Source organism: Acomys russatus, chromosome 25, assembly GCF_903995435.1.
Source record: "Acomys russatus chromosome 25, mAcoRus1.1, whole genome shotgun sequence".
Classification (NCBI taxonomy): Eukaryota; Metazoa; Chordata; class Mammalia; order Rodentia; family Muridae; genus Acomys; species Acomys russatus.
In genome coordinates, this window is record NC_067161.1 from 32843208 (window position 1) to 32868884 (window position 25677).

Here is a 25677-nt window from a genome sequence, read left to right on the forward strand (position 1 = left end):
AAACCAGGTGGCCCGTGCTGTACTCCTGTAGTTCTGAATACTGCAAAGTGAGGCAGGAAGAGTGTGAATTCAAGACCAGCTTGGGCAACTTAGCAGGACTCAGTTTCTTAAAAAAAAAAAAAAAAAAAAGTTAAGGATAGCGGCTACTGGTAGATAGTTTGCCCAACCTTGTAGAAAGAAGCCATGAGTTCAAAAAAATGCTTTGGGTTTTTTTGGTTTTTTGTTTTTTGTCTTTTTTTTTTTTTTTTTTTTGTTGTTGTTGTTGTTGTTGTTGTTGATTGGTTGGTTTGGTTTGGTTTGGTCTTTTGGTTTTTTGAGACAGAGTTTCTCTGTGTAACAGCTCTGGCTGTCCTGGAACTTCATCTGTAGTCCAGGCTGACCTTGAACTCATGGAGATCCATCCACCTCTGGTGACCAAGTTGCTGGGATTAAAGGCATGCTCCACTAATGCCTGGCTTTGAGTTCCAAAATTTAATAGCAGTTTTAATTCCTCCGCTGAGAGTTTACATTGAGGTGGATAATTCAAACTTCCCTTTCTGGACAAGTAATTTGTGGGCTTCTTTTATTTATTTATTTTTTTATTTTTACTCCCAAATAGACTTTCTTTTAAGGCCAAAGAGACGTAGAAACTGCTTGGTTATGCAACATAATTAGTGATATCAATAGTGATCTTAGCTACCTTCATTCTACTTTGGTTTTTCCTGCTCCAAGCCGATGACAAAGTCCTTCACAGATGTGTACTGCTGATTACGATGTGTTGTGCCGTGCGTTTCACAACATCAGGGGAAAGTACATCTTACCTAATTCATTTACCACCTAATGCCTGCTAGGAAGTATCACATAGAAAAAGGGCACAATCTAAAGCTGTCAGGCCCAAGGGGCAAATGGTAACTACATGTATAGATTTAGTCTAACCTTGATTTTATTCTCATTTGTGTCAGAGCCATACTAAAATATGTTTGCTGTGAATGAAATCCAACAATCAAAAAAAATTATCTGCAGCTGGCAAAAAAAAAAAAATAATGCCCCTGCCAGAGCATGAGGCAAATCGTAGTCATGTGCTGTGAAGCAGCCTCTCATCCCCACACCTGGCATTAAAACTGAAACATATTCCCGTAACATCTCTGTGGTTTTTAAAGAAACCTAATTCTCACTATAGGGATTGTTTCCTCTTGCACTGGAGTTGACAAACAATTGTGAACTTCGTGGTGTGGGTGATTGAAGAGGAACCCAGCTGAAGATGACACTTTTAATAAATTCTCACCTAAGAACATCTATAATAAAAACCCCATGTCACATTACCTAAGAACAGTAAAACAGGGGGACCCGGGCGTGGTGGCACACGCCTTTAATCCCAGCACTCGGGAGGCAGAGGCAGAAGGACTGCTGTCAGTTTGAGGCCAGGCTGGTCTACAAAGTGAGTCAAGGACAGCCAAGACTACACAGAGAAACTGTCTTGAAAAAACAAACAAACAAAAAAAAGAAAAGAAAAGAAAAGAAAAAGAAGTAAGATGGGGCTGGAGAGATGGCTCAGTGCTTAAGAGTGCTACCTGCTATTCCAGAGGTCCTAAGTTCAATTCCCAGCAACTATGTGGTGGCTCACAACCATCTGTAATGAGATCTGATGCCCTTTTCTGTAGATACAATGAAGAAAATAAATTAGTAATAATAATAATAATAACACAGTAAAACAAACAAAACAATGGAAAACAGAACAAGAACATAAGCCTTTCTTTAAAGAGAAAACAGAACTGAGAGAGAAACCGCCAAAGCTTCATGAGGCCAGAAAAAAAAAAGGTCACTCTTCTAATGCTTAGGCACCGTTTCCAATTTCTGTTGGCTTAGTCCTCTGTTTACGTTCAACTCCTTTGGAGTAATCTTGGTTTGTTGACCTTGGCACAGTGGTTTGATTTGGTTAAATCAGTCTATCTTTGTACTTTGTCCTGTTTAAGCAATATCTGTGTGTTCAGATTTTAAAAAGTAAATAGCTTCATTGGTTAAATCAGTTAAATAGCTATAAATAGTTTACTAAGAAGTAAACAATTGTGTTCTACCCCTAAATTGCTATTATTAACCCCCAAACTATGGTTAAATCTCTGAATGTTTCTTACATTTTCAATTACTTAGCTTCAAGATACTGAGAAGGGGCTTGGCGTTGTGGCACACACGCCTGTAATCCCAGCACGTAGGAGTAAGAGGCAGGTGGATCTCTGTGAGTTTGGGGCTAGCCTGGTCTACAGAGCTCTAAGACAGCTAGAGACCCTGCCTCCAAAAAGAAAAAGAAAATCATTCTGGTTGTGGCTCAGGCAGAACAACTTCAGTCATAGACGTTGATTTGAACAACAAGTTCCTTCTCTGAAACTCACTTGCTACTCCATTTTAGGAACAGTTCCTTTGCCCTCATTTGCCTGTCCCAGGACACCTGTTGGTATGTGACGTCAGCTGCTGTGGAGCTCTTGGGGGCTCCCTTATGACAGTGGCATTCCCCTTACCCAGCACGTTGAGCTTGCAGCACCCCTACCCCCCCCCCCCTACCCCCCCGCAATCTTGAATTACTGGACTGTTTATTCTGGATTCTTTCTCGCTAGTCCATACCATAAGCTCCCAGGTACAGATGCTGTTTCACGTTCTGGCTCTCCAAAACATGTTACCGTTACTCCTGCCTGCTCAGTCAACTTAAAATTCCTTCCAGGGGTTTTTTTCTTATCTCCTGCTGAATAAAAACAGAAGCCACACCCACAACTTCCAGAGCCCTTCGTGACCCAGCTTTGCTGCCTCTTTTCTTCGCATCCTGCTAAGCCAGCGGTCCTCAACCTTCCCAGTGCTGTGACCCTTTAATACAGTTCCTCACGTTGTGGTGACCCCCAACCATAAAATCATTTTTGTCGCTATGAAGATAACTGTAATTTTCTACTGTTATGAATCACAATATAATTTTCCAATAATCTTAGGTGAACCCATGTGAAAGAGTTGTTTGACACTCTACCCCAGGATGCAACCCACCCATTGAGAACCACTGAGCTAAAATGAATCATTTTATTTTATTTTTATTTTGTTTTTTTGTTTTTGTTTTTGTGTTTTTGTGTTTTTTTTTTTTTTTTGTTTTGTTTTTTTTTGTTTTTTGGAGACAGGGTTTCTTTGTGTAGCCTTGGTTGTCTTGGACTCACTCTGTAGTCCAGGCTGGCCTCAAACTCACAGAGATCCACCTGCCTCTGCCAAGTGCCAGGATTAAAGGCGTGCGCCTCCACTGCCCGACCATCATTTTATTTTATTTTATTTTTATTTTTTTTTTTTTTTTTTTTTTTGAGAGGGTTTCTATGGCTATCCTAGACTCACTTTGTAGACCAGGCTGGCCTTGAACTCACAGTGATCCACCTGCCTCTGCCTCTCGAGTGCTGGGATTAAAGGCATGTGCCACCATGCCCAGCTTATTTTTTAAGTCTAGCTGCGAAATGATAGTGACCTACAGTACATTGTATTGAACAGAGGTGCATCTATGAACCCCTGTTAAAATGCCGGACTGTGTTATCTCTTTATTCCTGCTAACCACATAAAAAGTTATGACACATATTTTTCCCTCATACTTGACTCCTTGTTTCTCTCTTCCCATTGACCCAACCCAGGCACTGGTTACCTTTCACCTGCCCAACTGCAGCTGCCTCATTGCCAAACTAATCTCAGCTTTCAGTTTTGACTTAATAGAACTGGTGTACTGTTGCCACATGAAAACTCCCCAAGCACAGTTTTAACTATGCTTTTCTTGTTTTGGCCAAAACCTCTAAGAGGTTTTTGGTTTTTTTGAGGCAGGGACTCTCTATGTAGTCCTGGCTGTTATAGAACTTGCTATATAGACCAGGCTGGCCACCTACCTCTGACTCCCACGTACTGGGACTAATGCCTGGCTAAAACCTCTAAGAGTTTGAGAGTTGAGGCCCTCCATGCCTCAGGCTAGTTGGTTTGGGTTGTTTGTTTGTTTGTTTTTAGCGGTGGAGGTTGGGGGGGGGGGATTTGGTTTGGTTTGGTTTTTCAAGACTCAGCTTCTCTGTGTACCCCTGGCTGTCCTGGAACTAGCTTTGTAGAACAAGCTGGTCTCAAAACCAGAAATCATCCCACCTCTGCCTCCTAAATGCTGAGTTTAAAAGAGCACTGCCTGGCCAGGCATGGTGGCACACGCCTGTAATCCCAGCATTTGGGAGGCAGAGGTGGGCGGATCACTGTGAGTTGGAAGCCAACCTGGTCTACAAAGTGAGTCCAGGACAGCCAAGGCTACCCAGAAACCCTGTCTCAAAAAAATAAAACAAAAACAAAAACAAAGAGCACTGCCTGGTCTACAGAGCGAGCTCCAGGACAGGCAGAGCTGTTACACTGCCTGGAACCTCATGCTAGTTTAATGTAGTTAAACAGTGATGCTGTGAGTTCAAGGCCAGCCTAGTCTACAAAGCAAGACCAGAACAGCCAAAGCTACACAGAGAAACCTTGTCTGGAAAAACCAACCAACCAACCAACCAAAAACCAGTGATGCTTCCTGATGCTTTTCTCATATTTACTGCTTTCTGTATGTTATTCTGTCTGGCTTTAGACAAGGTCTTATATGGTCCTGGCTGGCCTCAGATTTGCTATGTATTCAAGTGAGGCCATCTTTGAACTTGTGAAGTTCCTGCTGCCACCTCCCACCTAAGATTACAGGGGCGCAACAACATGCTTGTCTAAGGTTATTGTTTCTTTCTGGATATTAGTCCCAATTCTACAGAGGCAGGAACTGAAAGCTGAAATGACCAGTAACCTTGGAACTGTTGTACCAAGTGTTGTGTTTTACAACCCTGCCCATGACATAAAAACTGGTAATATTGAGGTTCTTCAAAAATGATCTTATTTTCTATTTTTCTGTTCTTCTAAACTTTAAATAATAAAAATGTCTTCCTGCTTTCAGTGTGGAAAAAGGGCAAGCATGCCATGGTGCTCTTGGGGAGTCAGATGACAACTTTTCGAGGAGCCGATTCTCTTTATTCAATCTATGGGTTCCAGGGGTTGAACTTTATTTTATTTATTTATTGATTGATTTTTCAAGACAGAGTTTCTCTGTGTAGCCTTGGCTGTCCTGGACTAGCTTTGTGGACCAGGCTGGCCTTGAACTCACAGTGATCCACCTACCTCTGCCTCCTGAGTGCTGGGATTAATGGCATGCGCCACCACGCCCGGCCCCAGGGATTGAACTCTAATTGGTGGCAGATGCCTTTACTGGCTGAGTCATCTCATTGGCCTTCTTCCAAACTTAATCATCAAAAGAACTGGGGGATTTGGGGATGGGAGTAAAATGCTTGCCCTGAAAGATGAGGACCTGAGTTTGCTCTCCAAAACCCATGTTTTAAAAAAAACAAATCCCAAGCCAGGCATGGGTACATATCTCAGCACAACAGTACATGCTTGTAATTGCAGTGCTGGCTGGTAAGGAGGACCTAGCAAGATCTCTGGAGCTGGCCGGCCAAAGAGTCTAGCAAATCTGTGAACTCCAGGTTCAGTGACTGTGCTGGCTAGTTTTATGTCAACTTGACGTAAGCTAGAGGCCTTTTAGAAAAGGGAACCTCACAGGTAGATCTCTGAGGTCAAGGCCAACCTGGTCTGCATAGTGACTTCCAGGACAACTAGGCCTACACAAAGAAACCTTGTCTTGAAAGAAAAGGGAACCTCAATTGAGAAAATCCTCACCCCTTTCCCCACCCCACCGCAGATTGACCTGTGGTACATTTTCTTGATTGATGATGTGGGAAGGCCCAGCCTATTGTGGCTGGTGCCATTCCCAGGCAGGAGGTTGCAGGGTATTGAAAAATTCGGGTTGAACAAACCAGTAAGCGGCACTCCCCCCATGGCATCTGCATCAGCTCCTGCCACCAAGTTCCTGCCCTGTTTGAGTTCCTGCCCCGATTTCCCACAGTGATGAGCTGTGATCCAGATATGGAAACTGAAATAAACCCTTTCCTCCCCATGTTGCTTTGGTCATGTTTTGTTTTGTTTTTGGGGTTTTGTTTTGTTTTGTTTTTAAGCACAGCAATAGAAATCCTAACTAAGATGATGAGAGAGACTCTGTCTCAAACAATAAGTGAGGAGCTAGGGAGATGGTTCAACAGTTACACAAGCGCTACACAAGCAAGAGGACCAGAATTTGGGGACCGGAGAGATGGCTCAAATGTCAAGAGCTCTTACGACTTTTGTAGAGGTTTGGCTTCAATTCCCACCACCCGCTTGGTGCCTCACAACCTTTTGTAACTCCAGTCCCAGGGGACCCAACACTTCTTTGAATTTCTCAGGCTACTGTATGCACACAAGTGCACATTGATACACTTAGGCTTATAGTGCATGTGTGTTTACTGTTTTTAAAAAGAGAACCTATAGCGTTCCACCTTAGACCATGGCGAAGTTCCTCCGCAACTTCGTAGAGAAGGCTCCGGCGCTGGCAACCGCTGCCGTGACTTACTCGAAGCCTCAATTGGCCACATTTTGGCAGTACGCCAAGGTTGAGCTGGTTCCCCCAACCCCTGCTGAAATCCCTACAGCTATTCAGAGTATGAAAAAAATAATTGAAAGTGCTAAAACTGGTAGCTTCAAACAGCTTACAGTTAAGGAAGCTGTGCTGAATGGCTTGGTGGCCACTGAGGTGTAGATGTGGTTTTATGTCGGAGAAATCATAGGCAAACGTGGCATTGTCGGCTATGATGTTTGAAGACCAATTTTTAATATCTGATTTTGAGTTCTTACTTGGGTGTTCTTGGACCATGTATAATGAGACTGTTATCTGAATAAAGTACTAGCTGTGGGGAAAAAAAAAAAAAGACAACCTATAAAGCGGGCTTGGTGGCACACGACTTTAATCCCAGCACTCAAGGCAGAAGGGAGCGGATCGATGTGAGTTCAAGGCCAGCCTGGTCTATAAACTGAGTCCAGGACAGCCAAGAGCCAAAGCTACATAGAGAAACCTTGTCTTTGAAAGAAAAGAAAGAAAGAAAGAAAGAAAGAAAGAAAGAAAGAAAGAAAGAAAGGACTTGTAGCCTGGCAGTGGTGCTGCATGCCTTTAGTCCCAGCAATGAGGAAGCAGAGGAAGACAGATCTCTGAGAATTCGAACCAGCCTGATCTATAGAGTGAGTTCCAGGACAGGGCAATTACACTAAAAAAAAAAAAAAAAAAAAAAAAAAAACCCTGTCTCGGAAAAAGAAAAAGAAAAAAAAAGAGAGAGAAACAAAGAAAGCTGAGCTTGGTGGCGCATGCCTTTAATCCCAACACTCGGAAAAGGCAGGTGAGTTCGAGGCCAGCCTGGTCTACAGAGTGAGTTCCAGGACAGCCAGGGCTGTATTACACAGAAACAAAACAAAACGAAAAAACCTGTCTTGAAAAACCAACCCCTCCCTCCCTCCCCCCCAAAAAAAGGAAGAAAGAAAAAACAAGGAAAGAAACGGAAACCAAGGACAATTTCTTGTATGCCTCTTGAGGTTGGTGTGAAGCGGTCCGAAACTGTCCCACAGGGATTGGTGGCGAGAACGCAAGGAGGCGGAACTGAGAACGAGTGGCGCCAGGATCCCGCGGACTGTCACTAGCGAGGCACCTGCCGACCCGGAAGGAGCTAAGGAGATCTGGGGCCCGGGGCAGCCATAGCGCTTTGCAGAGCCGGCTCAGGAGCGTGTAGGGCGGTCGCGGAGCAGGGAGTTGCGTTCTCTGGAGTCGCAGGTGAGTGGCAGTGCCCTCCTCGGGGAAAAGTGTGGGCGACAGCTGTGGCCCTCCGGAAGGCGCACTGTTGACGCTGTACACTCGTCCAGAACCCTCGTCCCTGGTCCTTGGCGAATTGGGGAACCTTTTTTCCCCTCCCGCTGCGAGGGACAAGTCCTGTCAGTACCTACGGGGACCACTCACTCTGATGGCCCTCGGTGTAGGACAATGATTGTCATATGCAGTTATTTCAAGAAAGAGTGACAAGACCGCACTCGAGCCTTTCCTCCTATTGGGCCTCAGTTTCCTCACTTGGTAAGATGAAGGCATCAGGGGTCATTGACAGCTGGAGAGACTGGGACGCTCTGTGTTGTCCCCATTAGTGTGGGGACCAACTGAGCCTTACTCTCAGTAGTTATCATGTTTGCCGTAGCTCACGCCTAGTTGAGTGGAGGGAAAAGATTCAAATTGGAAAAAGTCAAGATTTTCTGACAAGATAAAAATTTGTTTTGAAGTCGGGTGTGGTGGCCCATGCCTTTAATTCCAGCGCCGGGGAGGCAGAGGCAGGTGGATTTCTGAGTTCAAGGACAACCTGGTCTACAAAGCGAGTCTAGGACAGGCAGGGCTGTTACACAAAGAAACCCTGTCTTGAAAAACCTTTAAAAAATGGTTTTGAAACATCCGAGTGTGGCCTGGTTAGTTGAAGGAATCAAATTAATCAGGCATTTAACGTATTGGGGTGAAGAAAATCGAATTTGAACATTAGTACATCAAGCTCTGTGTGGGTGGTATCTTACCTTGAAGATGTGTCCCTTGGAAAAAAAAATACTGGTCAGAGTAGTTGCAATCACACAACTGGAAGCAGGAAGGCACCACCTGTATAACACTGCAGTCTGCTAAGCAAGACAGCCCTGTTTACAGATGATCAGGAAGGGTGGCTTTACAGTTTTCAGTGCTGAGTGGTGGCAGTAAAGCAGGGCAACGTGTGGCTACTATTGAACCTCGCGTTTGTGTTTGTGACCAAAATATTTTGACCTTTAAAAAAATTCTTTGAACTTAGGTGGACACCCTGACCCTATAATCCCACCTCCTCAAGAGGGCAGGGGCATCATTTAAGCCAAGACTGCCTGGGCAACATACTCAAGAGGAAAAAAACCGTGTCCCAAGTGTTAAGATACTCCCCAGGCATTTGTGAGTTTACGGAAAAGGAAAGTGGCCTGGTTGTCAGAAGGTTAGAAAAATTATTGTGATTTTGAAATTTTGCAGTTTAAATAAAGTGCATCCTAACCTGGCCTGTACTGTTGTGCCAGAGTAGAAATGCAAGCAGGGCTCGACACAAAGGAGCGGTCTCTCAGAAACAGCAGCCACTGCCACCTCGCTCTCAGCTTACAAACTAGAATGCTATCGGTAGTGATTCACCTCGTCTCCCCTCCCCTCTCTTTAAGTACGCAGTTGGCTGAAAAACTCATTTAAATGACTTTTTCTTTTTTTTTTTTTTTTTTTTGCATTGTGAAATTAAAGTTTCTCTGTTGTATGTAGTTTTTAGAAAAAGTTTGGTTATTGTTTGAGTGTGTCTGTGTTAGAGATCGTACCAGGAAGTACATGTCAGAGAACATTTTGTGGGAACTGAATGCTTTCCACCATGTGGGTTTCTGAAATGAAACTCAGGTTTTCAGTCATGGGGACAAGCACCTATACCTAATGAGCCACCTCACCAGCCCTCTATTGGTGTTTTGAGGATGGAATTTGTTATCAAATATACCAATTTGAATTGTCTTAGTCCACTAGAGGCAAGTCCAAGTTCAATACTCAAGTCTCTCTTTCCGCTGCTTCCCCCATCAGCCTCTCAAGTTCTCTCTCTCCCTCTCATCCCTCTTTCACTTTTTTTGTTTTGGGGGTTTGTTTGTTTGTTTGTTTTTGCTTTTGAACCAGACAGGGTTTCTCTTGTAGCCTTGGCTCTCCTGGGCTTAAACTCACAGAGATCCTCCTGCCTCCCGAGTGCTGGCATTAAAGGGGTACAGCACTCTGCCTGGCTAGTACCCACTTTTAAAAAACTATGAATTAAGTACAAGGTTGGCCTTGTACTTGCTATGTAAGTAAGGAGGATCTTGAACTTTGGGCCTCTTGTCTGCCTCCCAAATGCTGAAATTTCAGGCCTGTGTGCTATCCCATGCCTGCTTTTATGTGCCGTTGGGGATCAAACTGCAGCCTTGGTAAACACTCTATTAACTGAGCTTCGTCTTGAGCCTGGCCTTTGTATTTCTAGTGGTAAATTAGATGACAGACAGCATTCTATCTATCTGTCTTGTATGCATGCCATGTTGACCATATCCAGCGTATGGACATGGAGAAGTCAGTTTTCTCCTCTGACTATGTCCTAGGGACCAAACTCTGCTCTGCTTGTCTGCCAACAGTTGCCTTACCCACTGACCCATCCTCCTGGCCCTTCCTTTCTATCTTTTTAATTAGCCTTTTTAAGTTAGCATACAAAAAATGAGTTTATTGTGACTTTTTTAAAGCTTTATTTTATTTTATATATATGGGTGTTTTGCCTGCATGAATGTATATGTCCTATATGCATGCCTGATGTTTGTGGACCAGAAGAGGGCATCTGGTCCCTCGGAACTGGAGTTACAGATGTTATGACCCACTAGGTGGGTGCTGGGAACTAGAGGCCGTAACTGCTGAGCTGTCTCTCCAGCCCCTATTTTGGTATTCTCATGCTTGTGTGTCATGGTGCCTTGCTTGTGTTTGCTGTGTTGTTTTGGGTCATCATTGTTGTCTGTTGGAGACAAAATCTCATTAGTCCAAGGTGGCCTAAACTCACTATGATCTTGTCATGTAATAGATGTTGGCATTACAAATTACAGACAAGCACACCATACCTAACTCTTCCTTCCTCTTATCACTTTGTAGCCAGGAGTGGGCGCGTATGCCTTTAATCCTAGCATTGGGGAGGCAGAAGCAGGCAGATCTCTGTGAGTTCAAAGCCAGCCTGGTCTACATGGTGAGTTCAAGGTCAACCAGGGCTATTCAGTAAGACCTTGTCTCAATAAAAATTTAAGAAAGAATTATGATGTAGTTCATGCTGGTTTCAAACCAGGAATCCTTCTGCCTTAGCCTTAGCCTACAGCTTTGATCAGGTGTGTGCCACACTGGTTGGTTTGTAGTGAACCTGGTCTGTACCTGGGCTTGCAGGACACTATCCTAGTACTTTTTATGGTAGCAGTCAGTGACAATGGGCTGGTGAGATGCTCCTCAGGTGATAATGATTGCTGCACAAGCCTGGCAACCCAAGTTCAAGCCCCAGAGCCCACAAGTCTGTCTGTAACCTCTACACAGTTGTCATGGCACATGAGCCCCTAACACACACACACACACACACACACACACACACACACACACACACACACACACACAAGTCAGTAGATTTTTTTAAATGAAAATGCCATTAATTTTCCATATTAAAAGTATTAATATTAAGTTGGGCATGGTGGTACATGCTTATAACCCTAGCACTTGGAGATGAAGGAGGAGTCAACCTGAGCTACAGGATAACTTGTCCTAAAGAAAAAACCAAAAACTTCAAGCATAAGAATTCTGTTTTCTCATAAATGAGTTTTAAACATAAAATGTTCATTTAAGGTTTTTACTTTGAATGGTAGCTTTGTTGAGCTAGACTTGACATACCATAATATTTACCATTTACAGTGTTCATAGTGTTCTCAATATAGTCACAATGTTACACAACCTCACCACTAATACCAGAACATTTTTTCTTACCTCTGAAAGCAACCCAACCCCGTTAGCAGTCGGTGCCTCTCCCCCTTCTGACAGGGCTAATCTGCTTGCTCTCAAGATTGCCCACATGGACGTTTCACAGAGAGCTTTCCATACAAGTTCAATGGGACAGTTTTAGGCAGTGATTTGTAACCTGAGTTCTGTTTGTTGCGCTGATTTTCATGTTACCTGAGTAGATTGCTTTTTAATCTGCAGAGCCTTTTCCTGTTTGGTGTTCATGCAATAAATAAATCTGCTGATGTGGTGTGTTTCCTTGTCAATGACCTTTGCTCTTCACATGTCTCTGTGATGTGTTTTCTGGGTTGTGTAACCTGTTCTCAGGGCTCAGGTGTCTGTTTGTAGCTAAGTGACTTTATTCTTAGCTGAGTGTTTTTATTTTTACTTCTATTTGAAAAAAGAAAAACAAATAGCAAATTCTGTTTTAGTAATTCCTGGCTTGTTTTGAGGGTTTAGTAAATTGTAATTTTTTTTCCCTAAAGCCTTGACAAAAATATGGAACGCTTTACAAATTTGCGTGTCATCCTTGTACAGGGACCATGCTAACCTTCTCTGTAAATTGTAATTTTATAGAAATATAAATATCTATTTTCTCAAGTTTCTCTGTGTGATTAGGTAATTTTTCTGTGGGTAAATTTTATAACAGTAGATTGGTGCCACCCTGATGCAGGCAAGTCCTTTTCCTTCAAGGCTTACCCTGTCCCGCCCTCCACAATTTCTTGTAGCTCCCCTGACAAACCGTCATCCCAGGGAAGACTTTGCCTCTTGACTCGGCTTTGTGTAGTGTTGCCCTCTGCTCTTTTAGATGAGTCCATGACTTGTCACAGTGCACCGCCTCGCCTGGCTTCCTGTGCCTTTCACCCCAATGTCTCTTTATCTTTCCATGCTGGTGCTCGACCTTAGAGCTGCCACCACCCAGACACAAACTTCCTTGAACCCTGTTCTTCCCCACTCTGAGGCACCTGGTCTACTTCACCCCTCCCCCCTTTCACTAGACCCATACTTGTCTTTTGATTCTCTACTTTGTGGGAAGCTTGCCTTTGGTCACCACTTACGTCTGTGCTCCTTACCCTCATCCTTTTGTCCACTCCATGGACCGAGGGTCAGCTCACATTAGTGCCTCTCACGGTGCCCTCTGAGTGCTATTTATTCCTCATGTCTTCTTTTCTCCCCTTAGCTCCAGGATCACACTCACACCCTCTCGCCTTATCTCTCTTTTCTCTGTCCTGGAAGTCTGAATTGTCTAAAGCTGAACATCACTGAGGGTGGGGTGTAAGGAAGGGGTGTTGAGGGTAAAAATAAATAAATAAAAAAGTGCTGATTGGTTGCTGTGAATGTTTGTTAGATATCTCCAGTGATTTTTTTTTTTTTTCTTGTGGACCAGGCTGGCCTCGAACTCACAGAGATCCACCTGCCTCTGCCTCCTCAGTGCTGGGATTAAAGGCATATGCTACCATGCATAGCGATTTTTTTTTCCCCTTAAACTCAGTGCTGGCAGGGTGGTGGTGGATCATGCCTGTATTGAAAGCCTGGCTTACAGAGTGAGAGTGAGCTCCAGGACAGCCAGGGCTACACAGAGAAACCCTGTCTCAACAAACAAACAAACAAACTCAGTGCTAGGGTTCAAATCCTGGTCCTTTCATGTTCTTAGTAAGTATGCTACCACTGAGCTAAGTTCCCAACCTTTTGGACAATCATTTAGCTTGATCCGCCACTGCAATGCAATATACAACTTAAATATTTCAAGTCTTCCTCGCTTCCACTGTTTGTAAGACAGGGCTTCATTATATGTAGCTCAAGCTGTCCTACAAGTCAGTCTTCTCGCTCAGCTTCCTAATTCTGGCGTGTGCCGCCACCCCTCTTCATCCTTGGAGTCAGATTCTTGCCAACTTCACAGATTTCCTGGGCCTCTCTTCTCACAGAGGAAGGGCTGTCCTCAGTTCAAGCTCTTTGTTAGGCTTTGTTCCTTCTTGTGGTTGCCATATTTTCCGGTGTATACCATGACTTTTTAACAGCCCCCCCCTGAAAAATCTTTGCCAAAGTCGGGGGGTTGTCTTATATGCAAGGTGCTTACCTGCAGCTTGCTTCCCCTTGTTTCATATGTGCAGTGCATATAGCAGGGGTGGGGGGTGCCATGGCCAACTCCCTGCTCTGTGCAGGGTTGGGGCCTCAGGGGTGGAGTGTGCAGCAGGCAGGAGCCAGCTGCCTCGAGGAGGAGGAGAACATGAGCGTGGACTGGCTCTCACCAGAACGCACCCATTCAACTTCAGGCTGAGTGTGGAGCCTGCCTTAAAGGGGCAGTGTAGGCTGGCACTGGCTGTCTGCCCTGCCTGCAGATAGACACATGACCAAGTGCTGCACAGGGTGTGTGCTGGAAGAGGGGTAGTCTTATACGGCAAGTATATTCCAAATTCTATATTTTAACTGGAAAAGTTGGGGGTCGTCTCATATGCCGGAAAATTTTTCTGCTTCTTTTTCTCTATTATTTAGCTCTGTCCTGGAACTTGCTGTGTAGACCAGGCTGGTCTTGAACTCATAGAAATCCATCTGCCTCTGCTTCCCTTGTGCTGGGATTAAAGGTGTATGACCATGCCTTGCTCTTCCAGAAGTTTTTTCCTTTCAGTTTATCATTATACCCAAGCCTCACCATTCCTGGAAAACAAATCTTATTTCTCTCCTTCCATTTCAAATTTATTTATATATTTAGACTTCCACTATCTAGCTCAGGCTGTCCTGGGATTTCTCAGTGCTGGGATTATAGAACCATTCTACCACATCCATTTCAAACTTTTTAAAAATCTATTTTACTTTTTACTTTTAGATTTATTATTTTATGCATCCCAGAGTTTTGCCTGTATTTATATTATTTACACTATGTGCCTATAGATGTAAGAAGAGGGCATCAGATCTCCTAGGACTGGGGTTACAGATGGTTGTGAGCCACCATGTAGGTGCTGGAAATCAAACCTGTGTCCTCTGCAAGAGTAACCAGTGTTGTAACCACTGAACCAACCCCATGCTATGGTTCAAACTTTTGGAAAGAGAAAGAGAACCTCCCCCACTGTCCTTCTGTCTTCTAGCCTCTTCATTCATATCTCAATAATAATAGCAGCCAGCTTAACTTTGTGCAGAGTGTGTGAATGTGTGTGTGTGTGTGTGTGTGTGTGTGTGTTATGTATGCAGACAGGCAGGCATGGTTTGCATGGAGGCCAGAGAATGCATTTGGGGAGTCAGGTCTCACCTTCTACCTCATTGAAGCAGGATCTCTCTTGTTTTTGCTGCTGTGCTGGGTACTCTACTCCGGGCTAGTTGCCCTCTCCCCCTAAAACCTCTAGTCAATTTGCTGTCTCTGTCTCCCATCTCACCATAGGAGTACTATGATTACAAATGTGTGCCACAGCATCTGGCTTTCCATGGATTTTGGGAGGAACGATTGGATTGTCAGGGCCTGTGTAGCCAGCTCTTTTCCCTGTTGAGCCTTCTCCCTGGCTTTTTTGTGTGTTTCAGCTCATCTGATCTTCACCACATTCTGGCATGTATTTCAGGAGAAATTTGTAACTCTTTTAAAGTCACAGTTTATGAATCAGAGATAGCATTGTCTCTGCTTTAAGTCCTGGCCACTGGTCCTTCACGACATGGCTCCATCGAGAGCCTCTCAGGCGGTCAACACTTGCCTCTGTGTAACTGCAGCCAGCTATGGCTTCTCTGTAGCTGCATTTGATGTCACTGCCTTCTTTCATTTTTGCTACTCACTCTTCTGGTTCTTCTGGCCTTCCTGCATTCCATGATCCACCCCTGTTTTCCCTAAAAGATCATGTCACGTATGACTTATTCATAGCATTTTGGTGGGTAGCAGAGGCAGGAAGACTTTAAGTAGACACAGTAGAAGGACATTCTGATGACAAAGTGTGGGTCACCAGTACTTTGATCCAGGGAAAGCTAAAGGAAGGGAAGTTATGTGCCCTAAGCTTGGAAAGGTAGCTAAGAGATAAGTAGAGAAAACTCTGGAGTGCTAGGCCATGAATTTGATTGAATTATTTCTCAGCTCAAGCACTTGTGGAAGCTCTTCATCTATCATAAAGGGTGTATAGACTCAATGGACAATTTGTCACCTAAATTATTATGCTGAAGCAACAGGTAAAAGCTGAGACGGCTCCCACAGATAGAGAGCTGCTGCTAGCCTGGTTCTGCAGTAAGTCACTTCCAAGATGGCATTTTGGCAGAGCTGTTCTGCCATTTGCAATGACAGTTAGTAGTTTAGGATGTGACTTTTTGTTTGAGGACTAAAGGCATCTACCACTGTGCTGAGAAAATCAGATTTCTTAACCAGGAGGCTTCAATGTGTACCAGACAGAGTCATACTGTAAGTTCTGGGTAGGATTGTGGCTTAACTAAATGTGAGATATGACTTAAACAAACCAACAGTAAAAACCACTGATATAGCTCAGTGGTGGAGCGCTTGACTAGCCTGTCTAAGGCTGTGGGTTTCATCCTAAGCACTGCAGGGGTAAAGAATAATGATTGAAACATATTATGTATTTATTTTTATACTGGGAATTATACTTAGGACCCTCCCAAGTGCTACTCAAACTCTCTACCACTAGCTATATGCAGAGACGTCTTTTTGATGGTTTGGGGACTGGTCCCACCAAGTTTCCTAAGCTGGTCTTAAACTGTGTACTCAGTGGCTCAGACAAACCTTGAACTTGAGATCCTCTTGCTGCAGCCTCCTAAGTAATAGGAATGCAAGCTGGTGCCATTAGCCCTAACTCACTTTTGTGGGTTTTGAGGCAGAATATCTTTTGTGTACCAGATGATAGCCTGGACCTGGGTAAGTAGCCAAGCTGGCCTTGAATTCAGGTGACTTTGCCATTGTCCCCCAGCGCTGGGATGACAGGTGTACACCACCATACCCGGACTTGTTAAAACACTTTAGAGCCACCTAGTGTGAGATGAGGGGAAGGGTATGGCTGTAGAAGTCTAAAAGGTACAGATTTGAAACCTAGATGCACTAATCACTGAAGTGGACATTTTTAGTGACTATAGCCAGTTCCTTCTATAAAATGGGAACACCAATATATTGGAGGGTGTTTTGGTGTTCAGTGGTGAGATAGAGACATCTAGATACAGATAATTGCTGAGTACTGTAGACTGCAATAGAAGAAACAGTACGTCTGGGGACATTATTTAATGTTTCACTTCATGCTGTATTTGTGCCACTAACTTACTTAACCTTCACAACAACAACTCAGCTGTTGTTACCCCATTTTACAGGTGAGGGAAGTAAAGTCAGTTGCCTAAGGTAGACAGGAAGTGATCAGGTCCTGGCTCCAGAGTTTAGGCTTAACCTCTGGATCAGTGGTTCTCAACCTATGACTCAAGACCCCTTTGACAACCTTTTTCTCTAAAATATTTACATTAAGATTCATAACAGGGCAGCCGGTGTGGTGGTGCACACCTGTAATCCCAACACTCCACTTGGAAGGCAGAGGAGGTGCATCTCTGTGAGTGCAAGGCTAGCCTGGTCTACAAAGTGAGTCCAGGACAGCCAAGGCTACACAGAGAAACCCTGTCTTGAAAAACAAAAAACAAAACAAACAAAGGGCTGGGCGTGGTGGTGCATGCCTTTAATTCCAGCACTCAGGAGGCAGGGGCAGGTGGATTGCTGTGAGTTTGAAGCCAGCTGGGTCTACAAAATGAGTCCAGGACAGCCAAGGCTGCACTGAGAAACTCTGTTTTGAAAAACCAATAAAATAAAGAAAAAAGTTTCATAACAGGAGCAAGATTACAGTTATAAAGTAGCAACAACAATAATCTTAAGGCCTGGGGTCACCACAGCATGAGTAAGGATATAGTAAGGGTATAGTGAGTAAGGGTATAGTGAGTAAGGGTATAGTGAGTAAGGGTATAGTGAGTAAGGGTATAGTGAGTAAGGGTATAGTGAGTAAGGGTATAGTGAGTAAGGGTATAGTGAGTAAGGGTATAGTGAGTAAGGGTATAGTGAGTAAGGGTATTGCGTAGTATTGGGGGTCTCGTGCGTCAGTATCGTGCGTCCGGGTAGTGCGTCGTCATCTGTGCGTCAGGGTCTAGTGCGTAGGGTCTAGTGCGTCCGGGTCTAGTGCGTCGGGTCTCGTGCGTCCGGGTCTCGTGCGTCCGGGTCTCGTGCGTCCGGGTCCGTGCGTCCGGGTTCGTGCGTCCGGGTCTCGTGCGTCCGGGTCTCGTGCGTCCGGGTCTCGTGGCGTCCGGGTCTCGTGCGTCCGGTCTCGTGCGTCCGGGTCTCGTGCGTCCGGGTCTCGTGCGTCGGGTCTCGTGCGTCCGGGTCTCGCGTCCGGGTCTCGTGCGTCCGGGTCTCGTGAGTCGGTCTCGTGCGTCCGGGTCTCGTGCGTCCGGGTCTCGTGCGTCCGGGTCTCGTGCGTCGGGTATCGTGCGTCCGGGTCTCGTGCGTCCGGGTCTCGTGCGTCCGGGTCTCGTGCGTCCGGGTCTCGTGCGTCCGGTCTCGTGCGTCCGGGTCTCGTGCGTCGGTCTCGTGCGTCCGGGTCTCGTGCGTCCGGGTCTCGTCCGGCGTCCCCGCCTTCGGCCGGTTGCGCCCCCTCGCGCGTATCCCTGGTAGCTGCTTTGTTTGGTTTTGTTGGTTTTTTGTCGAATGACTATAGTGAGTTGAGGTGGCCTACACTTAATGATCTCGGCACTCAGGAGGTAGAAACAGGAGAATTTGAGTTTGGGACTAGCCTAAAACATGGATCAAGACCATGAGTCTCAACTCCATCCCACCCTCAGCCAAAATAAAGTAATTGGATGAGTGATTCAGCACTGTCTCTCCGTCTTGTGTACTGTGGTGAGGAGCCAGGCGTGTAGTGCCTGCCTGGTGTGTGACTCACGGCCCCATCAGTAGCTGCGTTCATTGGCTGCTCTCAGTTGGTTTCCTCACACTTGCTGTGAGCCTGCAGATCATCCTCACTTGCCTCACCTCCCAAGTCCTAGGATTGTGCCACATCTACATTGTTGTTGTTGTTTTAAGATTTTCTCTCTCTCTCTCTCTTTTTTTTTTTTTTTTTTTTTTGGGGGGGGGGGGGGGGGGTTTGAGATAGGGTCTCTCTGGACTTGCTTTGTAGACCAGGCTGGCCTTGAACTCACAGGGATCTACCTGCCTCTGCCTCCGGAGCGCTGGGATTAAAGGCGTGGGCCACCACCACCCAACCCTCTTTGTAGTCTTAGTAATATTTATCTCAGCATATTCTGTTGCTGTATGTTTTGTTTTTGGGTTTTTTTTTAATTACTTACTTTTATTTTATGTGCACTAGTTTGAAGGTATCAGATCCTTTGGAACTAGTTACAGATAGGTGTGGGCTGCCATGTGGGTGCTGAGGCTTGAACCTGGGTCCAGGGAAGAGCAGACAGTGCTTTTAACCACTGAGCCATCTCTCCAGCCCCCTGCTGTATGTTTCTCTTTGATAAAATATGGCATCTTCAAATCTCTTGGAAAGATAAAATTTTCATGTATAATCTCTTAAGTTCCAATGTCTTTCTATATTTTGTTTTGGTTGTTGGTGCTGGAGCTTGAACCTAGAGTGCTGTCCGTATCATAGCTATACCCTCAACCCCTACACATGTCACCCAGATAATAATAGGAGGAGGTGTAACCTTTAGGGGAAGGCATATTTTTGAGCAGGATCTCACTATGTAGCCCAGGCTGCCCTGGAACTGGCTTTGTCCTTGGACTCAGAATCCTGCCTCATCGCTCCAAGTGCTAGAATTCACATATAAGCACCCTGCTCATGTTTCTTATTACATCCATAGCTTTTCTGTGTGTTTGATCCGAAACTGCACTTCTAGGGCTATAAAAACAAAATTTGGCCAGGTGGTGGTGGCAGAGGTGGTGGCGGCAACAGAGGCAGAGGCTAAGGCTGGTAGATATCAGAGTTTGAGGCCAGCATGGTTTACAATGAGTTCCAGGACAGTCAGGCTACACAGAGAAACTCTGTCTCAGAAATGCAAAAACAAAACCAAACAAAAACCCTCAAAACCAAAATTTGAGTTAGATATGGGGTTGTATACCAAAATTTCCATATACTCAGGAGGCTGAGGCAGGATATAAGTTGGAGGCCAGCTGGAGGGATTTAGTGAGACCCAGCCCCTGCCCCAAATTAAACTAAAGGGCTAAGGATGGAGCTCGGTGGGTGAGACCTTGGTTTCACCTACCTGACCCCTCTCAAACTAGTTCAAGAAAGGGAAGAAGGGAAGGGAGAGCCCATTGCCAGGACTGAGAGTATCAGAGAGCAGAGCTGGGCTCCTACAAGCTACAGGTGGGTTTCCTTTCTTTTCACACACTAAAGGTGGTATGGGCAAAAGGCTGCTTACCCTCTTTAGCTACTCATGGCATGACAGCCTACTGCAGAGATGGCGAAAGAGCAAACAGGACATGTCCAAAGGATGACAAAGAGCATAGCCATCCCAACATTTGTGACTTAGCCCGAGGTTCAGAGTTATTTATCCACAGCTAGGAAGTGAATTTTGTTGACTTATGGAAGCCATTTATGTGTCTAATACCTTCTTTCAAGAAACTTTCTGTCAAGCAGGTGTGGTGGCACATGAGACAGGGTTACCAGGCTGGCTTCAAACTCACAGCAATCCACCTGCCTCTGTCTCCCAAGTGCTGGGATTACAGATGTGTACCACCACTGCCTAGCTTGTCTTGTTTTTCTTTACCCCATTAGTTTGCCAAGCTATGTTAAGTAAATACTGAATTGTACTATGTTTTCTACTGTGACTTAAGAGATTTGTTTAAAGTTTGCAGGGTGGTTCCCAGGGATTGAACTCAGGCCATCAGACTTGACAGCAAGTTCTTTACCCATCAAAGCCGTATCACCACCCCATGCACTGAGCTTTTATATTTTATATTCATATTTATTTTTTTGCAGGGGTGAGTTTGTTTGTTTGGTTTTGGTTTTGTTGTGAGATAGAAAACCTAGGCTATGTAACTGTATCTGGCCTGGAACGCATCTTCTTCCTGCCTCCACAGTCACACTACCATCACATCTGATCCCAGGCTTTTATTTACTTCTTTTTGAAACACCTTCTCACCAAGTATGCCAAGCTTACTCGGTCTTGAGCCTGCAGTGTTGCCCAGACAAGACTTGAATTTGGTGATCATCCTGCCTTAACCTCCCGAGTAACTGGAATTACAAACGTGTGGCACCAAGTCCTAGCTTGGAAACTCTTTTTTTTTTTTTTTTTTTTTTTTGGTTTTTCGAGACAGGGTTTCTCTGCGTAGCCTTGGCCATCCTGGACTCACTTTGTAGACCAGGCTGGCCTCGAACTCACAGCGATCCGCCTGCCTCTGCCTCCTGAGTGCTGGGATCAAAGGCGTGCGCCACCACCACCCAGCTAGCTTGGAAACTCTTAATAATTATTATTATATAGCTTTGGCTAGTCTGAAACTCAGTAAATATACCAGGCTATCCTCTAACTTGGAAATCAGCCTGTGTGGGATTAAAGGCTTATACTACTAAATTTGGAATAATAATAATAATAAATGTATTGTTATACTAATAAAATATTATTATTATTATTATTATTAGTTATTTGTTATTGTTGTTGTCATGTAGCCCAGGCTGGCCTTGAACTATGGTAACTACCCAGCCAAGGATGTCCCTCCTGCTTCTTCTCCTTGTTCTTCTTCTTTTTTTTTTAAAGCTTCTTATTTTTTAAAGCTTTATTTATTTATTAAATATACAATGTTCTGTCTGCATGTATGTACAGCTGCAGGCCAGAAGAGAGCATCAGATCACATTATAGATGGTTGTGAGCCACCATGTGGTTACTGGGAATTGAACTCAGGATCTCTGGAAGAGCAGGTGGCGCTCTTAACCGCTGAGCCATCTCTCCAGCCCTTTATTTTTATTATTATTATTTATACAGTATTCTGCCCACATGTGTGCCTGCCCACCACAAGAAGGCACCAGATCTCATTACAGGTGGTTGTGAGCCACCATGTGGTTGCTGGGAATTTAACTCAAAACCTTTGGAAGAGCAGACTGTGCTCTTAACCTCTGAGCCATCTCTCCAGCCACCCACTCCTGCTTCTTACCTCAGATATCAAGCATGGAAACAATTTGTTTTCTTTTCTCCCTATTTTTTCTCCCCAACTCTCAGATCTTACAACAAAGATTTGGTAAATAGCTCACATATACATATATTAAAACAGATTATTTCCAAAATTTATTTTTTTTAAATCTCTAAAGATTTTCTTTTTACTGTGTGTGTTGGGGTGGGGGGGAGAGAGATAAGGAAGTGTGCCAGTGCCCTCAGAGGCAGAAGAGAGCATTGGAAACCCTGGAGCTAGTCAGACTGTTGTGAGCCACCTAACAGGGGTGCTGGGAACCAAACACAGGGTCTCTGGAAAAGCAGGAATGCTCTTAACTACTGAGCCATTGCTCTAGCCCTCCCCTCCCCCATTTTTCTCTTTTTTGAGACAGAATCTTACAGTTCACCCTATAGTCTAAGCTGGCCTTGACCTCACAATCCTCCTGCTTCAGCTTACCAAAGGCTAGCACTACAAGGATGTGCCACCATGGTTGGCTCTAACATACATTTGAAAAGATTTTATCCCAGTTTATACTGCAACCTAAGTAGTTTATTTCTTTTACTGCTTTTCTTAAATTAGAATTTTATTTTCATTTCATGTACATTGGTGTTTTGCCTATATGTATATCTGTGTGAAGGTGTCGGATCCCCTGGAACTGGAATTACAGACAGCTGTGAGCTGCCATGTGGGTGCTGGAAATTGAACCCAGGTCCTCTGGAAGAGGAGACAGCGCTCCTAACTGCTGAGCCATCTCTCCCACGCCCAGCTTTTTTTTTTTTTTTTTTTTTTTTAAAGGGACAAGAAATCACCATATAACTGTGGCTAGCCTCAAACTGCTACACAGACCAGTCTAGCCTCAAACTTGCAGTGATCTACCTGTGTCTGTCCTAAATCCTGTTATTACAGTTGTTAACCACCATACTTGGCTCAATTTTTTTCTTAGCCCCAGTTGTAATTCATTTTATTCCCTTCATGGACAAAGAAAGGTCTCTGCCTAATAGTTTAATGGCATTTTGAGATTTATGCATCAGTGTAAATGAGATTCTGTTAGCCTGGATAACAGGGTTTTATTGCTATTGTTTATGTGTTTCCATACATGCATGTATTCATGTGCACCACCATGTATGTGTAGAGGTCAGAGGGCAACTTGTGGGTTGGTTTTTTCCCTATTATGTGGATCCCATGGACTGAACTGAGCACGTCAGGCTTGGCAGCAGGTGCCTTTCTGCACTGAGCCCTCTCACCAGCCCTGTGTTAGAGTTCCTGACACTTGTGTGAGGCTGGAGGGTTACTCAGACATGTTTAACATCTGACAGTATTTTATGTGTGTTGGCCATGCTGACGGCTATATCTAACTACACCTTGTTTTTCAGACCCTGTAAGATCTGGACATGTCCTTCATATTTGACTGGATTTACAGTGGTTTCAGCAGTGTGCTGCAGTTTCTAGGTAACCTCAGCTTTGCTCTTTGTAGCTATTGCATTTGGCCCTGTTTATATAAATGCGCTTGTTTGTAGAGAGCCTTTATGTAAGCCTGTGGTTAAGAAAGTGAGCTTTGAAATTATGAAATACATCCAATGACTCACCTCCTTGAAATCACATAGTCTTAGGTCAGGTGTGGGAGAGCACACCTGTATCCCAGCCTTCAGGAGGCTGAGATTGGAAGATTAAAGCAAGTTCCAGGCCAGCCTGCTCCTCAGAATGAGCTTTAAAAATTTTTAATTATATAAACTTGGGTAATTTACTTTTTCTGCTTTACCTTTAGTTTGCTTATCTATAAAATGACAATTAAAAATATGTATATGTGTGTGATGGTAGCTTCCAAAAATATGTATATATGTGTGTGCAAATATATATATGCTGGAAAGAGAGGCTGGGTATGGTTGTGCACATACAGACACAAACGTGTGTGTGCGCGCACGTGCATTTTTTTTTAAGTGTACTCGAGATTGAACCCAGGGCTTCACAGATGCTAGGCAGATACCCTAGCAGTGAGCTGCATTCCTAGCCTTGGCACTAATGAGCCTGTCTCTTATAATTTTATTTATTTATTTATTTAGAGACAGGGTCTTACTGTGTAGCCCTGGCTGGCCGGGAATTCATGGAGATTTGCTAGTTTCTGTCTCTAGCCCTAGTGCTGAGATTAAAGGTGTGTGTTACCAAGCCTGACTTCTATAATTATTTTTAGCAGCATTCCTAACAAATACTTACTGCTTCTTGCCTAGTTTATCTGCATTTTTAAATACTTTATCTCATTTAATCTACTGTGATATAATTCAGTTTGTTACTTTTGATTTTTTTTTTTTTTTTTTTGGTACAGAGACTCTGACCCAAGGCCTCTTGCACAACAAACTACTGCTTTATCAGCCGAGCATCCCCAGCCCTGTCGTGTGTTAGGCTTATTATAAACATCTATGTCTGGGCTGGGGAGATGGCTCGGTCAGTAAAGAACTTGTTATGCAAGCATGAAGATCTGAGTTTGATCTCAGCGCCCATGTTAAAAAATAAAAACAACCAAACACACACACACACACACACACACACACACACACACACACACACACACACACACAAAACAGGCTAGCTTGGTCTACAAAGTGAGTCCAGGACAGCCAAGATAATACAGAGAAACCCTGTCTCGAAAAAATAAAAATAAAAAAGCTGTTTGTGGGGAAGGGGCTGGCTGAAGAAATGGCTCAGTTAAGAGCACTGATTGAGGCTAGGTGTGGTGTGCACGCCTTTAATCCCAGCACTCAGGGAGGCAGAGGCAGAGGATCTCTGTGAGTTTGAGGCTAGCCTGGTCTACAAAGTGAGTCCAGGACAGCCAAGGCTACACAGAGAAACCCTGTCTCGGGGGGGGGGGGGGAATATATATATATATATATATAAAACACAAAAGTGCTGATTGTTTTTCCAGAGGACCCAGATCACTTTCAGCACCCACATAGGAGTTAACAATCATCTGTAATCCATTCCAGGGGATCCAGCTTTCTCCTTTGGCGTCCTCAAGCACAGGTGTGCACATAGCTCACAGACACACATGCAAGCAAAACACTATGGCTCAACGAACTAAGGTGTTGAGCCAAATCTGATGATCCCCAGAGTCCATGGAGTACAAAAAGAAAAAAAAATTTTAGAAACTTAAAATGTATTTGACTGGAGTGATGGGCTGTAATTCAGGTATATCAGTTTATAGAAAATGGAACTGACTAAATTATGCTGGAAAGAGGGGCTGGGTATGGCTGTGCACATCTTTAATCCTAGCACTCAGAGGCAGAGGCAGGCGGATCTCTGAGTTTAAGGATAACCTCATCTATGTAGTGCAGCCAATGCTACATATAAGACCCTGTCTCAAAGTAAAGGGGGTAGATAGTAGGTGATGGCACACACCTTCAGTCCCAGTACTCAGGAGACAGAGGCAGGCGGATCTCTGTGAGTTCGAGGCCAGCCTGGTCTACAGAGTTATTCCAGGACAGCCCAGGCTACACAGAGAAATCCTGTCTCTAAAAACCAAAAAGAAAGTAAACAAAACAAAAGAGAGGAAGGTAGGGGGTGTAGCAATGTAAGCTATTAACATTAAACTAAAAGGAACGGGGGCCAGGCGTGGTGGTGCACACCTTTAACCCCAGCACTCTGGAGGCAGAGGCAGGCAGATTGCTGTGAGTTCGAGGCCAGCCTGGTCTACAATGTGAGTCCAGGACAGCCAGGGCTAACATGGAAAAACCCTGTCTCGGGGCTGGTTGTGGAGGTAAGAAATGTATAGATCTCTGGGACGGGGGAATGGGAAGATACAAGTGAGGGGATAATAATTGAGATGTAATCTGAATAAATGTTTTTTTAAAAAAAGGAATGTATGGATCTCTAAAATTATTGAAACTTAGCTAGGCAGGGTGGCACACACCTTTAATCCCAGCAGTTGGGAGGCAGAGGCAGGCAAATCTGTGTGAGTTTGAACCCAGCCTAGTCTACAATGCCAGTCCAGGACAGCCAGGAATCAATTACACAGAGAAACCCTGTTTCAAAAAACAAAACAACAACAACAAAAAAGTGTCGGGCACCACGCATGGTAAAATTATTGTAACTTTTCTATTTTCTCAAC

General features: G+C 44.4%; 2 protein-coding genes and 1 pseudogene across 2 annotated transcripts in view; 2 read left to right on the top strand and 1 right to left on the bottom strand.

Annotated features, from left to right (window-relative positions):
• The first annotated feature begins 6398 nt into the window (after nucleotides 1-6398).
• On the top strand, nucleotides 6399-6802 carry LOC127208220 (ATP synthase subunit g, mitochondrial-like). Its single transcript, XM_051167613.1, has one exon. It carries the CDS (start codon nucleotides 6407-6409, stop codon nucleotides 6656-6658), a length of 252 nt encoding a protein of 83 aa, XP_051023570.1. The 5' UTR covers nucleotides 6399-6406; the 3' UTR covers nucleotides 6659-6802.
• A 754-nt stretch (nucleotides 6803-7556) lies between these two features.
• The window catches only part of Sar1b (secretion associated Ras related GTPase 1B), a 34321-nt gene continuing 16200 nt past the window's right edge, over nucleotides 7557-25677 (top strand). The window contains exons 1-2 of the mRNA XM_051167537.1: nucleotides 7557-7717; nucleotides 22952-23027. Of these exons, the coding sequence (XP_051023494.1) occupies nucleotides 22970-23027 (58 nt within the window). The 5' untranslated portion in view covers nucleotides 7557-7717; nucleotides 22952-22969. The remainder of the gene's footprint in view (nucleotides 7718-22951; nucleotides 23028-25677) is intronic.
• LOC127208902 (uncharacterized) lies at nucleotides 11984-12083 on the bottom strand (annotated as a pseudogene).